Genomic DNA, 12,885 nt, shown 5'->3' with positions numbered 1-12,885 from the left:
AAGCGGTGCGTCAAAAATAACTGGCCCGTCAAAAGTCCGGTTCCTTCGCGAACAAAGTTCAGAATCAACAAGAGTTCGTAGAACGAAGAGAGTGTACAACTGGGGTTCGTGAAGAACTCTACTTTTTTGTTCGTAACGAGGAAGAGATAGAATGGAGTTCTTCACGAAGTTTAAGACAAAGGAAAAAAGAAGACTTTCTCTACGGCCTCCTCGTTTTGAGACATTATGGCTTTGGGATCGACCCCGGTAACAAAGAAGGAATCCATAAAAACTTGGGATCCGACACCATAATAAAATACTACCTTCATGATTAGACCATGTCCCTGAGATTTGATAAAAGAAAGGTGCATTAGCGGTTAATACGTTGTAATTGGATAAGTTATTAGGAATATGACAGAACAAAAGACCAAGGAAAGAAAGAAGAATACACCAAAATGCAGGTGCTGCACCAAACGCTGGTGGTTGTTTCTTGTTGTAAGTGAATGCAATGAAAAGACCCGGAAATAACGAATAATGAAACAATTCATATATTGACATTTCGTGCTCATTAAAAAATTTCTGTTATTCCCATCATCCGGTAACCACAGGATGATCCACAAGAAAGGCGGCAGGATTCGAACCTATGGCCGGCCCACCCCTGACCTGCTGGGTTGGGTGGCCGGGTTAGCACCCCTCGTCGCCTCTGTACTCGAAACAGATGCGCTTCGCTACCCAGCGCGTAACCTTGTCTCCTCACTATAAGAGAGTAGCTGCCAAAACAAGCTCTCTAAGGCTAAGGTCGCACCTCAGATGCGAAGTCAACAAGGGAATCGCTTGAGAACTAACGGCATACCTGAAGTTAGCTTGTGTGCGCATAGCCTTATCTTATCTTTTAAGACTTCCTTTAGGAGGCTAGAAAGTGTTTGTTTTGAGGGCAGCTAAGCCTACTTCTCATGCCCCCACTCATTGATTAGCCGATACGAGAGATGGAGTTAAGCTACATCAGCTATAGAATCGAACAATGGACCGGAAAGCAACCAAGATCGGAAAGAAGAGCTGGCAACGTTTTTCCTTCTTCAGAACAAGCAAACTAGCTAATCCTATTATAGCCCCTGAGGTTATAGATAGTTTGTTTAGTGTGGTTCTATAAAGAGATTCTTATTAGTTAGTAGAAAGCCATTCCCTGGGAGTTCCACCAGCGGCCTGAAGGCCTTCCCCCTGGCTCCCGCTTGTGCTTCTAAGACCTAGACTAAGAAGTAAAAGTAGACTTACTTCTTAGCTTCAGGCACTTCCAAGTCACCTAGAGCAGGCCTTAATGACTTACCGACCGAAGGCATTGGTACGTACTGACTTGACTGCGCTTGGATTCTCGAACTCTAAGAGCGGATTGAAGGAAGACATCCGATTCGATGGCATCTGTCCGCTTTCAACCCTTTGCTCCTTCTTCTAACTTATACAGCTTTCTGTAATTCCATCTAATTGGCCTATCGGTGATATAGACTCTTCCTGACGAGTTGCCTACCAGGTAGCTGCCTATAGCTTTTACCTAGTTCATTTCCTGGTAAGGGGATCTACTACTTATCTAAATAGAAAGATAGGGCCAAAGTCAAGTGATTCAACTCAAGCACGAACCGCTACCTCCTCTTCTCCGAGTTCAGCAGAAAAAAAGGAAAACTCGTTAGCTCATAACAGCGCATTCGTTCACTCAAACGGCGCATTTGTGAGCTCCAAGTCCAAGAGCCTATCCGGTATGAGAAGTTAAGGGTTAATTTCTCTTCTTTAGCGAGAGTCGAAAGGTCGTGAGCCAGTGGCTATGGGGAAGGAAGGGTCTAAGTAAGGAGCTATTGATAGTGACGAACTTTCACGTGGTGAATTGGGCTTTGGCTAGGAAGTGGACAAAGCGTCTCTTGCAAAAAAGGGTGGTTAGATAAGTAGGTAAAAAAGAGTAGCAGTCCCTCTTTTTTGACTCTCTTGAGTAAGCAAGTAAACTACCTTCGACTAGAGATTAGCTTGGTAGTTCAGAGTCACCGAAGAGAGGAGAGGTTGAGAAGAAGACAATGAATGGAATGGTCCGGCAGTCGTTCTAGAAGATCTACTTAGTCTTAGTTCAGCTAGTCCAATAATTAGATCACCGCGAGCGAAGCTGCTCTAGGTGGGAAGTGGAGAAGTTCAAGAGAAATTCATTCTTTTCAGGTCAGAATCTGATTGATTTTGCCCTCCCTCAAGTGGTATACCCTTGGTTAACAACCGACATGTGAGATTGTATTTTAGAGATTGTCTCGGGGAAGAAAGGAACTGAGAGAACAGAAGAACTTGATCTTAAACTTATTTACATATGCTATTTTAATATCAGCTTTTTACTTTGGGGGTTGGTTTCAGGAAATGAGAGCATTGACATTCAATCTGGCATATTCGCTTACGAAATTGAGTTCTTAGGTCTCAAAGCCTGATTGAAGCGTTGTAACATCCACTGACTAAAAGAACGACATAGATCAAATCTTCCTTTTCGTTCTACTTAGGTGGAGCAATCTTAACTCACGACAGAATATAAAAGAAGACCACAGGCCTGTGTAGACACCTGAACGAACTCATATGGACACTCTTCAGCCCGAGGACAATCTTTCAAATACACAAAAATGGACCTTTTTTTATTTTCTTTGCTGATTCCTCTCAATGAAATTTTCCATGTTGCACTAAGTTACTTACGGATGTATGCATGCGGTCCGGGAACACTTTGGGGTGAACACCCATCCAAACAAGTAGAGTCAATAGTTCAGCATTTAGGCCATAACATCTAGCAAAAAAAATCTTTAACCCAACAAGTGCTCTCCGAACCAAGCTAGATAGTTTCCTATCACTAGGCTCACCAACCAACCTGGACTTTGATTCTTATTATTCCTACCGGATATCAAAACCATAAGGATTGTTTCCAGCCATGAGTTCCCATATGACATAAGCGCTCTTGGGTGGGGTGGGCCATTCCATCCAATTTTGGAGAAGGGGCCCAATCTCGTATTTGATGGTCGGCGGGGCGATAGGCTTCGCTTCTACGACTGCCTTCCCGGCCGTTGCAAAGACTGAGCGAGAACGGTAAAGAGCGATGTCGTTGCGCGGGGATGCGATTCGCCAAGCTAAAGCTGCCCGGCCCTACCGGATTAGGAATGCGAAGGCCTTTCCTTCGAAAGTTTTTTGAATTTTTTTTTGTAGTGACTTCGAATCAAAAGGCCTCCCCCTTTTTCTCATTTTGTTTGAAGCGGGCCAAATAAAGAATGAAATGAAGAAATAGGAGAAGGTACTATAAAATTTTTTTGGTTTAAGGGCTGCTCGCTCTACCGAAATACCAAAGGCTTTCGAGGCTTACACCTCTTACACGACCTAAAAAAGCTTTCAGTAGCGCCCTTACTCTATCAAGTAAGCAAATAGGAATTACCTTAAAATCTAAGCTTTTTGAAGTCCCAGTAGTTGTAGCTGTGGGTAGGGCTTTCGTTCTTATCGCTCCGGGTTCCGATCTATATGACCTCCGGACGGTACAAAGTAAACTTATTCCGTAGAGGCAGGTAATAACCTAACTCTGTTCAACGGGGGCCCTACGTACTTGTCCAGTCCAGGACAACTGAGATCTTCCGTTCTGCGTGCGTGGGAACAGCTCAAACAAAGAAAAGTCTGGTCTGAATTCAGGCACGGCCCGCCCGTCTGCTGCTAGGTCGGGGAATGGCACCAGTCGAGGGCGCCGCTATGCCCCTTAATCATATCGAATGGTCCTTCGACCTTCGTTTGATTTTTGCGGCCGGCATAGATCTCATGAGACCCGCCCACTATTACTACGAAAAAAGAGACCTGCCCTTTTCCTTCGCTACTAGGAGAGTAAGCTACTTCTATTAGCGAAGGACCTTGAGTCGAATTGATCGTGTCATGTGCAACGTCCATCAATGATGGTTCATTAATGTCCATTGATTTAGACTCCTTCCCTCTTCCCAACTACGAAAAAGAGCGAGAGGCGAAGAGCAAACCAAGAACGGAAACGGAAGTCTTTTTACTCCCCAGTCTCTCTTAAATAAAGCTCGCCAAGGCGACCTGGGCAGGTCGGCCGGGTCTTTCCCTGTTGTTCTGTTTCCGCCACGAGAAAGACGCACGGAAGAAGTATGCCCAGCGCGCAGAAGATCCGTTGATAGTTTCTGTTGTCTCGGTAGGGAACTTTACGATCTTTTCCCCTCTTGTATTGAATCAATCAAAAAAGAGGTCAGCGCTACGGCCTCCTATTGTTTGATCCAATATTGACCAGGGACGAGCCCCGACTTCCATAGGTCCTTGGTTTGACCTCCTTAACAGGGGTCACCTTGCTTTTAAGAAAGCGGAGCAGGGCCAATTTATCGTACTTGCTTAGTGTGTCCTCCTTTCGTCGAGTGCTCTTCCCGGTTCACCGGGCTGTTAGCCTACCAAGCACTTGCCTGCTGCTCCTGCCGCCCGCTTGGCGGGCGGAGCGCTCGTTATCCTTACTGTTCTCTCTGCGGGGCCCCCTCCCATTGCTCTAGCCATAAGCAATGGCAGCTCCAACTCGCAACCACGGGGGCTTGCCCTTCGAGGCCAGAGTGGGCTCAGCAGTCAGCCTCCATTCGAATTACGTTAGGGGGTCTTTCGCTTTTGTCAGATCTAGAGAGATACTACGAGTCCTCCGTCCCAGATTCTATCGCCGCGGCCATCTGGTTCACCGGTACTACCAAAAAGTCTCATGCTTACGTTACTCTTATTGATGGTTTTCTTATCTTGGACCACGAAGACTCCGGTCGTGCTTCTGGTTTCTATTCTCATCATCATATTGATGAAAAATCTCCTCGTGCTCTGCCATAAGAACTTGGAGTCTGTATCATGGTGAAGGTAAGGTAACGCTGCGATTCTTGCTCAAAAAACAGACCGAAAGCGTTCGAGTTATTGGCTCGTTCGATCTGGCAGCATTCATGAGTCGCTCGTTCAACTGTCCCTCGGAGACACGGTCGAGAAATGCCATTACCAGGGTAACCTCCGTCCTTTCTTTCTCTCGGTCTCACCCAACAAGATACGGCTCAGCCAAAAAACGTGAGCGCCCATGCGCGAGCCTTATTTGATTTAAAAAGTAAAGCTTTGGCTCCCTAAACGAAAGACTAAAGAAATGGAAAAAAAAGGGGGGGACTTCCGCAACGGGCTATGCCACCCAAACCAACTGAGGGAAGTCGCATCCGTCCCATCGCAAGCACCTACAATGTCATGATCACATTGGTTTACCCTTTTTTTCTTTGGTAGTTTAACGGACGGTCGCCCCTCCAACAAGAAAGGGTATAAATATGAAAACTTCTCTGCCATTTGGATCGGAGAATTTATGGAGGAAGTCGGGTTTTAAATTTCCAGAAACCACACGATTATATAGCCAAAGGGAATAGGCCGCGCCTAAAATCATCCCAAGCGCTGCTAATGTGGCTACTAAGCTATTTCTTTGGAAAGCTCCTACTAAGATGAGAAATTCCCCGATAAAGCTGCTAGTACCAGGTAAACTCATATTGGCTAAAGTGAAAAAGAAGAAAATGGTAGAGAAATTCGGCATGGTGCTCACTAAACCTCCGTAATATCTAACAAGTCGAGTCTTATGTCGGTCATATAGAACACCAACACATAGAAAAAGGGCTGAAGAAACCAGTCCATGACTTAACATCGGTAGAATGCTACCTCCAATTCCCTGTATGTTCAGACTAAACATACCAATAGTCACAAAATTCATATGGGCTACTGAGGAGTAAGCAATGATCTTCTTAAGATCGATCTGTCTTAAAGTGGTCAAGGAAGTATATATTATAGCAATCGCGCTTAGAGTATAAATGAAAGGAGTGAAACAAAGTGTCGCTTCAGGAAACATGGGTATTGAAAATCTTAAAAACCCGTAAGTTCCCAATTTTAAAAGAATTCCTGCCAAGATAACGGATCCTGCCGTGGGTGCCTCTACATGAGCTTCGGGTAACCAAATATGAACTGGTACCATAGGAACTTTGACAGCGAAAGAGGCGAAAAAAGCAATCCATAAAAAGATTTGGCGCCGCTCACTAAATTCTGTGGTTAATAAGATTTGTAAATCGGTGGTTCCTGTTTGGAGAAGAATCAACAGAATAGCTAATAGCATAAAAACAGATCCAAGTAAAGTATAAAGGAAAAACTGATATGCTGCCTTGATCTTTCTTTGTCTCGAACCCCATACCCCTATAATAATATGTGGTTCCTTGTATGTACTCAGCTTTGCTGATTGCGTGCTTTGTGTCTTTCTTTGGTCATGGCCTTCGCCTTTCAATGACCCTGTGACGATCCAATTTTTACACTTGTAATATTGGGGAGCAGAATTACCACAGGTTCTTACACATGCAGCATTCATCAGGGTTGTGGGATCTTGAGTAGAGAGTTGGTTGTTTGCATTTTATTTCTTTTGCAAGTTTGAATTTATTTTAATTCGATTTTATTCGACACTATTTCTTTTGGGTTTGAATTTATTTGAACACTGAATTTAATCACTTACTACTTTTATTGGGTTTTGAATAAGGCCCTTAATGGTTCCAAGTTGTATGACTTAATTTGGTTTCATTCGTTGGTTTTGAAACTTATTTATAACTGATTTAGTTTTTCCGCTGCTATTTTCTGATAAAAGCCTTAACGTTTGAACACGTGGCGGTAGCACGCCAGTAATTCTCTTGAATGTTGTTCAGGGTCCTCACAGGTTTAAAAAGAGAATTATTGGGGTATTACACATTTCGATCGAACAAAGCTCTCAAAGTGTTCATGATTCATCCAAGCAGCTTGGAAATGGAAGGGTTTCACCGCATTTGGAATCAGAGCAAATCCAGTCGTACTAACAATTATCGGACAGTGATCGCTTTTGGATTTTGGTAAATTTTTAACCGCACCTTCTAGGAATAAGGCACGCCATTCTTCATTTACCAAAACCCTATCTAGTCTAGCCGATTTAAAGGTCTCGGTAGAGTTACCTCTAAACCAAGTATGTTCCGGACCAGAGCATCCAAGATCAATGAGACTGTTGTTTTCGATCCAATTGGAGAAATTCCTACACCTGCACAACATGTCCGGACCTCCAACTCCATTCCTTTCCCTCAAACTTGTAGTTTCGTTGAAATCTCCTGCTACAAGCCAAGGACCCGAGTAATTCCCTTTAATTTTTTCAAGTTCCTCCCATAGTTCCTTACGAAGAGTACTATCAGGACTTGCATACACAGCGGAGAAAAGCCACGGGACTTCATCAAGATGTTGAATTTTAATTGTCACATGCTGGGAATGATTATCATATTCTGTCACTTCCTCAGATTTCCAAAACACCCATATACCTCGCTCCAACAAACCCTTGCGCATCTACACGGGTCTGACCAGAGAATCGGATTTTGTTACAAATATTTTGAGCTTGAACACCACTCATGTGAGTTTTAACAACTAACACAGTAGGATTATTAATTCTTACTAACTCTCTAATCAGAGTTAATTTATTACCAACACCTTGAACGTTCCAAATTAAAATTTTTATTGACATATTAAAACTTGGGAAATTTGGAAATCTATCATAAGTGCTCAGAGGAACATTAGACATGAGAGAAATATAAGCTTCCCTCAAGGCTCTCATTGGCCCGTTCACTTCTATCGGAATCTGAAACGATGCTAACAAGTCCGGGGGATTGTGTGCTGGCGGTAGATACGAGTTCACTTCCAAGCTAAGTTCACCCAATTCTCTTTACCAGACGAGGTCTTTGATTTGGAATAAGGAAACGAATTTATTTTATTATTCTGTTTCCTTAATTCTCTGTTATTTTATTTTTTGTTACCAAAGGTAATCTTTTTTCAACCGAAATCTCCTTACTTGATAAAGATTTATCACAATCTTTTCCTTTCGGAATTAAAACAGAATCTTTAGGAATAAGATATTCCTTACCCAAATTTCGATCAAAAAATTTGTTTCCAAAATTTACTCCTTTCTCCTTAGCTTGAAAATTCCCTAGCCTAACAATAGGTTCTCCTAAATCAATCCCAGTACCTCCCAAATCGGAAATATTTCCTTGTGGAACTCCCACATCTTCAATCATGATATCATCTCCTAAATTAACTGCGTTTCCTAGAGCAACATTGCTCTTGCCAGAGTTTTTCCTATCAGATTTCCCATTCTCACTCATGTCTTTAGGTTGATTCTCAGGGAGTACAGAAGTGCCTTCCATACTTGCAGCCTCATTTTGAAGGATATCAAATCGGGACCCCGTAGGTTTAGGCATTTGTTTTCTCAATTCTTTTTCCACATTAGGAGATTTCTGTTTAGCCTGCACATGTCCCAATTTTAGGTTCTGCTTTGCTGGCTCACTTTTACCTTGGACTTGGGCACCCTTAACTGACTGCTCAGGCCTTCCTTTGTAGATAGGTTTCTTGCTACCCCTTTGGACAATCATCCATGCACCAAATTGGTCATGAACTTCAGGTTTAGAAGCCTTGGCTCTTGAAATATCATTGTTGTGCAGCACATTGTCATGAGCATTGCTACTGTTTTCATCCTTATGAAGAATATCACATTGTTCCTCCTTATGTCCAAGCTTGCCGCATTTAAAGCAAATCATTCGAAGACCTTCGTACTGAATTTTCCATATCCTACCATTCATTCGAAACTTGGATAAAAGAGGTTTGGTTAGATCCACCTCAATGCTAAATCTAACAAACTGACCTCTGCTTTGAGACTCAGTGTGCTTATCAATCCTAATCACCTTCCCAATCTTTGACCCTATTTTATGTAAAAATATTCAACTGACAAATTTGGGATCCGAACCCACGCAGTGAGTTTCGGATAGTAAGGTAACTATCACCTATCACCCAAGGTCCTTGAGCAAGCACAAATTCATAGTCTTCCAGGTTGTTAAATCGCACAATATAGTATGCGCATCCAATATCTGTTAGAGAGATGTCCCCTTTCAAGCACCATTTTACTCTTAAGCGTATAATCAGAACATCATAGCTTAAACGCATATCAAACAACTTGATAATCAGAGCATCTTTCCAAGGTTTACGCAGCCTTTTCTTTTCTTCCTTGGTTAGCCTAATTATCGGGCAGGAGCTATCTTCCTCCTCACCTTCAATCAAATTATCATCATCAGAAGCGTTGCCATCAAAAAACGAGTTTAGAGAGCCATCTAATCCCTTAGTCACCGATGAAAAAGAATTCTTCTTGTTTGGATTCTCCATCTGCAAGCTCCGATCCCGAAGAAACCTCCATTTCATTTCGAAATACAGGGGAGGAATTCGATTCCTCACCAGCCTTCTTGAATTTTTTATTTGATCTTTGTAAAAGATCATTTTATTCGCTAGACAACCCTAGTTTCGCTCGCTCTCTCGAGTTCTCCATATTCTTCGCTAGAGGCCAATAGAATATTAATTGTTGATAAGATTAGAATATTTAATAGAAACAAAATCATCCCAAATATAAAATTGCAATTAAAAAAAAGGGAGATAGTATCAGCTAAAAAATTACAATCATAGTTAATACGAAGTATATCAATATTGTACAAGTCAAAAAGCGGAAGAATCATATGTAGCTTAAGTGTGTTACATTTGCATTGGATCGAGGATCTTTAGATAGTGAAACTAATCACCATCGTTCACCAACGTAGTATTGAACTATTGAGATACTTAACTATTGCTGTCAAATTTCAAACCGAAACCGTTTAAATGCCTGAAACAAACCGATCCAAATAAGAACCGAGCCGATTAAAAACCGTTTTTCTTTTAAACCGAAAATCGACCCGAACTGTATGTGAATGAATGAACCCAAAATCGAACCGATTCGAATAACGTTACACCGTATAAGAACCGAACCCGTTAATGAACCAAACCAGTTTTAAACCGAACTAAAATAAAATTGAACTGAAATGTTTCTAACCCGAAACCGTTTGAACCGGGATAAAAACCGTTTACACCGAATTGTTAACAACCCGTGACCCCTTTGCACTGAACTGTATATATATAAACTGAACCATTTATTAACCGATCCGCTTGCAAACCGAATCATTTATGAACTGGACCGCTTATAAACGAATCGGCTTACTATAAAGAGAATATTAAAATCAAATTTAAATAAAGGTGTTTTAAATGAAATTTAATTATGCACACATGTTTACTATCAATCGAGCATTATTATTTTTCCCAACTTTTTTTTTTTTAAATGTAATTATATAGGTTAAGCAAAATAATCTTACTATTGATAATACAAAGAATCATTAAGAATTTGAAAATTTATCATAGTACAAAAATTCTTCTTGTCAAATTAATATTAATTGAAAATTCATCATAGTATAAAATATCTTCCTACCAAATTATTATCATAGTATAAAATATCTTTCGACCCAAACCGTAATTTAGTAAACTCGAAATGGAACCGATCCAAATAATGTTAAACCGTAGAAGAACCGGACCAGTTATAAACTGAACCGAAAAAGAACCGAACCAGTTATGAACTGAACCGGAAAAAAAAAAAAAAAAAAAAAAAAAGCAAACTAGTTATAAACTGAAACGAAAAAAAGCCGAACTGTTTCTAACCCGAAACCGTTTCCAACTCGAAACTGTTTGAACCGGGATAAAGATCGTTTACATCGAACCATTAACAAACCGCAACCCATCTGCATCGAACCGTTTATTACCCGGATTGTTTACAATTCGAACCGAATTAAAACCACTCAAGAATAAACCAAAATCGAATCGAACCGATAACTATTTAAACCGAACTCAAACCGACCCGCGAGACACTTAAACCAATTTCAAACCGACCCGATTTAATATTGAACCGATTTCAAACCAAACTTAACCCGAACTATCAAACCGTTTTGACAGTACTATTTAACATATTATCACCGACTACACATTTTTTTTTTTTTTTTGAGAATTATCAATCCTTTAGATGTATATGTATTACTCTTATAAACATAATAGAATAAAAGGTAGACATTACAAATAATAATACTTTGTATAATGCAATGCTGGAGTACATTATTTGTTTATCTCTATTTGTAATTTTTCTCTGTAGAAGGGACATCCATGTCGGAAGATTTTTTAGCACTCTGCAAATAATATACGAAGTATGTTACTACAAACTTACAACTCACTCCCATAATCTTGTTGTCACCAGATTGTACCACCTTATTGCTTTTGTGATATATGCCTCTTCATACAGAGTACTAGTGTCAGTAGTGTGCAACTACTAGAAGATGCATAATATTTTAAGAGTTTATGTGACGAGAAGAGAGATTTAAAGAATTTTTTACTATAATTTATGGAGGATAAAAATACTACATCTGATCCAAATTACTCGTAATTTTGGAGTATTATTTGTGAGATATAAAATATTTCAAAGTTGCGAGTAATTTGGACCGGAGGTAGTAATACTAATAATAAAATGATTTTGCTAACGAGCGCCACGGGGCGTTAGATAAGGAGTAATTATATTGGTTGAAATGGTATTAAGTTAGGAATGCATGACAAAATCACGCGTCATTCGTTGTAATTAATGTTAATTTTACTCTAATATTTTCACTTTAATTCTCTTATATAACGCCCCGGGGACGTTCATTAGCTTTTGCCATAATAAAAATAAATAATAATAAAAAAAGTCATAGTAATACAAGGAAATATTGCAAAAGGCGATCATAATAAAAAGTGTTGGTGTAGATGGATAAATGAGATTAAAAAGTCAAAAAAAGTTTTTAAAAAAATAGAAAATTAGTACTTGTAAGATGTTTGGTTGGTGTAGTTTGACCCATAGTCATCGTGGTGTTTAAAGATGAGATCAACGAGATAAAAGCATTGAAGTCGTGGCTTTGAATTATGATTGTCTAGTCTTTTTCATTGTGCATATATTTTAGGAAAAATTGCTCGGAATAATCCGACCTTTAGCTCATCCGCCAAAAATAATCTCACCTTTCGATTATTTTTTAATAATCCGACCTTTATACCTCTTCCGCTTTAAATGGTCCCTACCGGTCATCCAACCTGTTATTACAAGTTGCTAGACACGTGTCGGCCTATAATTGGTCTAAAAATTTTTTAAAAAAAAACTTTAAAAAATAGAAAAAAAATATTAAAAACCCACAAACCCTCTGGCAGTTCAGCCACCGCCCTCTACCCATTCCGACCACCATATCCCTTCCCCTCCCTGTTTCCGGCCACCAAATCCCCTCTCCTTCCCCTCCCAGTTTCCGGCCGACACCAATCCCAACACTAGCCTGCAACACCACCAAAACAGCAACGATACTCCTGCTGTTACTCCTTCGCAAACGCACCACCCAATCAGTCCCAAAATCGATAACACCAAACGAACCACCCAAAATCAGCCCCTTAATCGCAAACACCCAATCAGCCCCAAAATCGCAAACACCAAACGCACCACCCAAAATTGCAAACACACCGCATCACCCAAATCGCAAACAGGGACAGTTTCGGTGGTTGGGATGGGTAGAGGAGGAGATTTCGGTGCTTAGGCTGTGTAGAAGAGGAGATTTCGGTGGTTGGGCTGTGTAGAGGAGGAGATTCCGGTGGTCGGGCTGTGTAGGGGAGGTGGTTTCGTTGGGGTCTGCCGCAGAGGGGTGGTGGCCGTTGTTTTTTTTTTGTTTAACTTTTCAATATTTTTTAATTAATTTTTTATTTCTCTTTGGTCCAATCACATGGTGACACTGTGCAAACAATCCAAAGTTACAAATTGTAACCTCTTTAGCCGGTTTCAAGTCATTTGGGACCATTAGGAGCATATTGAGTATAAAAGTCGGATTATTAAAAAATAATCGAAAGGTGGGATTATTTTGGGCGGATGAGGCAAAGGTCGGATTATTCCTGGCAATTTTTCCTATATTTTAATCAAGCTTTCCC

At 40.7% G+C, this 12,885-nt stretch overlaps 1 protein-coding gene across 1 annotated transcript; it reads right to left on the bottom strand.

Moving 5' to 3' along the window:
- Window positions 1-7,790: 7,790 nt before the first annotated feature.
- Window positions 7,791-9,252, bottom strand: LOC110712972. The gene is made up of 2 exons (XM_021891431.1): window positions 8,841-9,252; window positions 7,791-8,758 (listed from the first exon to the last, which is right to left on the bottom strand). The coding sequence occupies exons 1-2, from the start codon at window positions 9,250-9,252 to the stop codon at window positions 7,791-7,793; spliced, it is 1,380 nt and encodes a 459-aa protein (XP_021747123.1).
- Between the last annotated feature and the right edge of the window lie 3,633 nt (window positions 9,253-12,885).

This window comes from Chenopodium quinoa, unplaced genomic scaffold, assembly GCF_001683475.1.
Source record: "Chenopodium quinoa cultivar QQ74 unplaced genomic scaffold, ASM168347v1, whole genome shotgun sequence".
NCBI classification, from domain to species: domain Eukaryota; kingdom Viridiplantae; phylum Streptophyta; class Magnoliopsida; order Caryophyllales; family Amaranthaceae; genus Chenopodium; species Chenopodium quinoa.
This window is presented reverse-complemented; position numbering and strand designations above follow the sequence as displayed.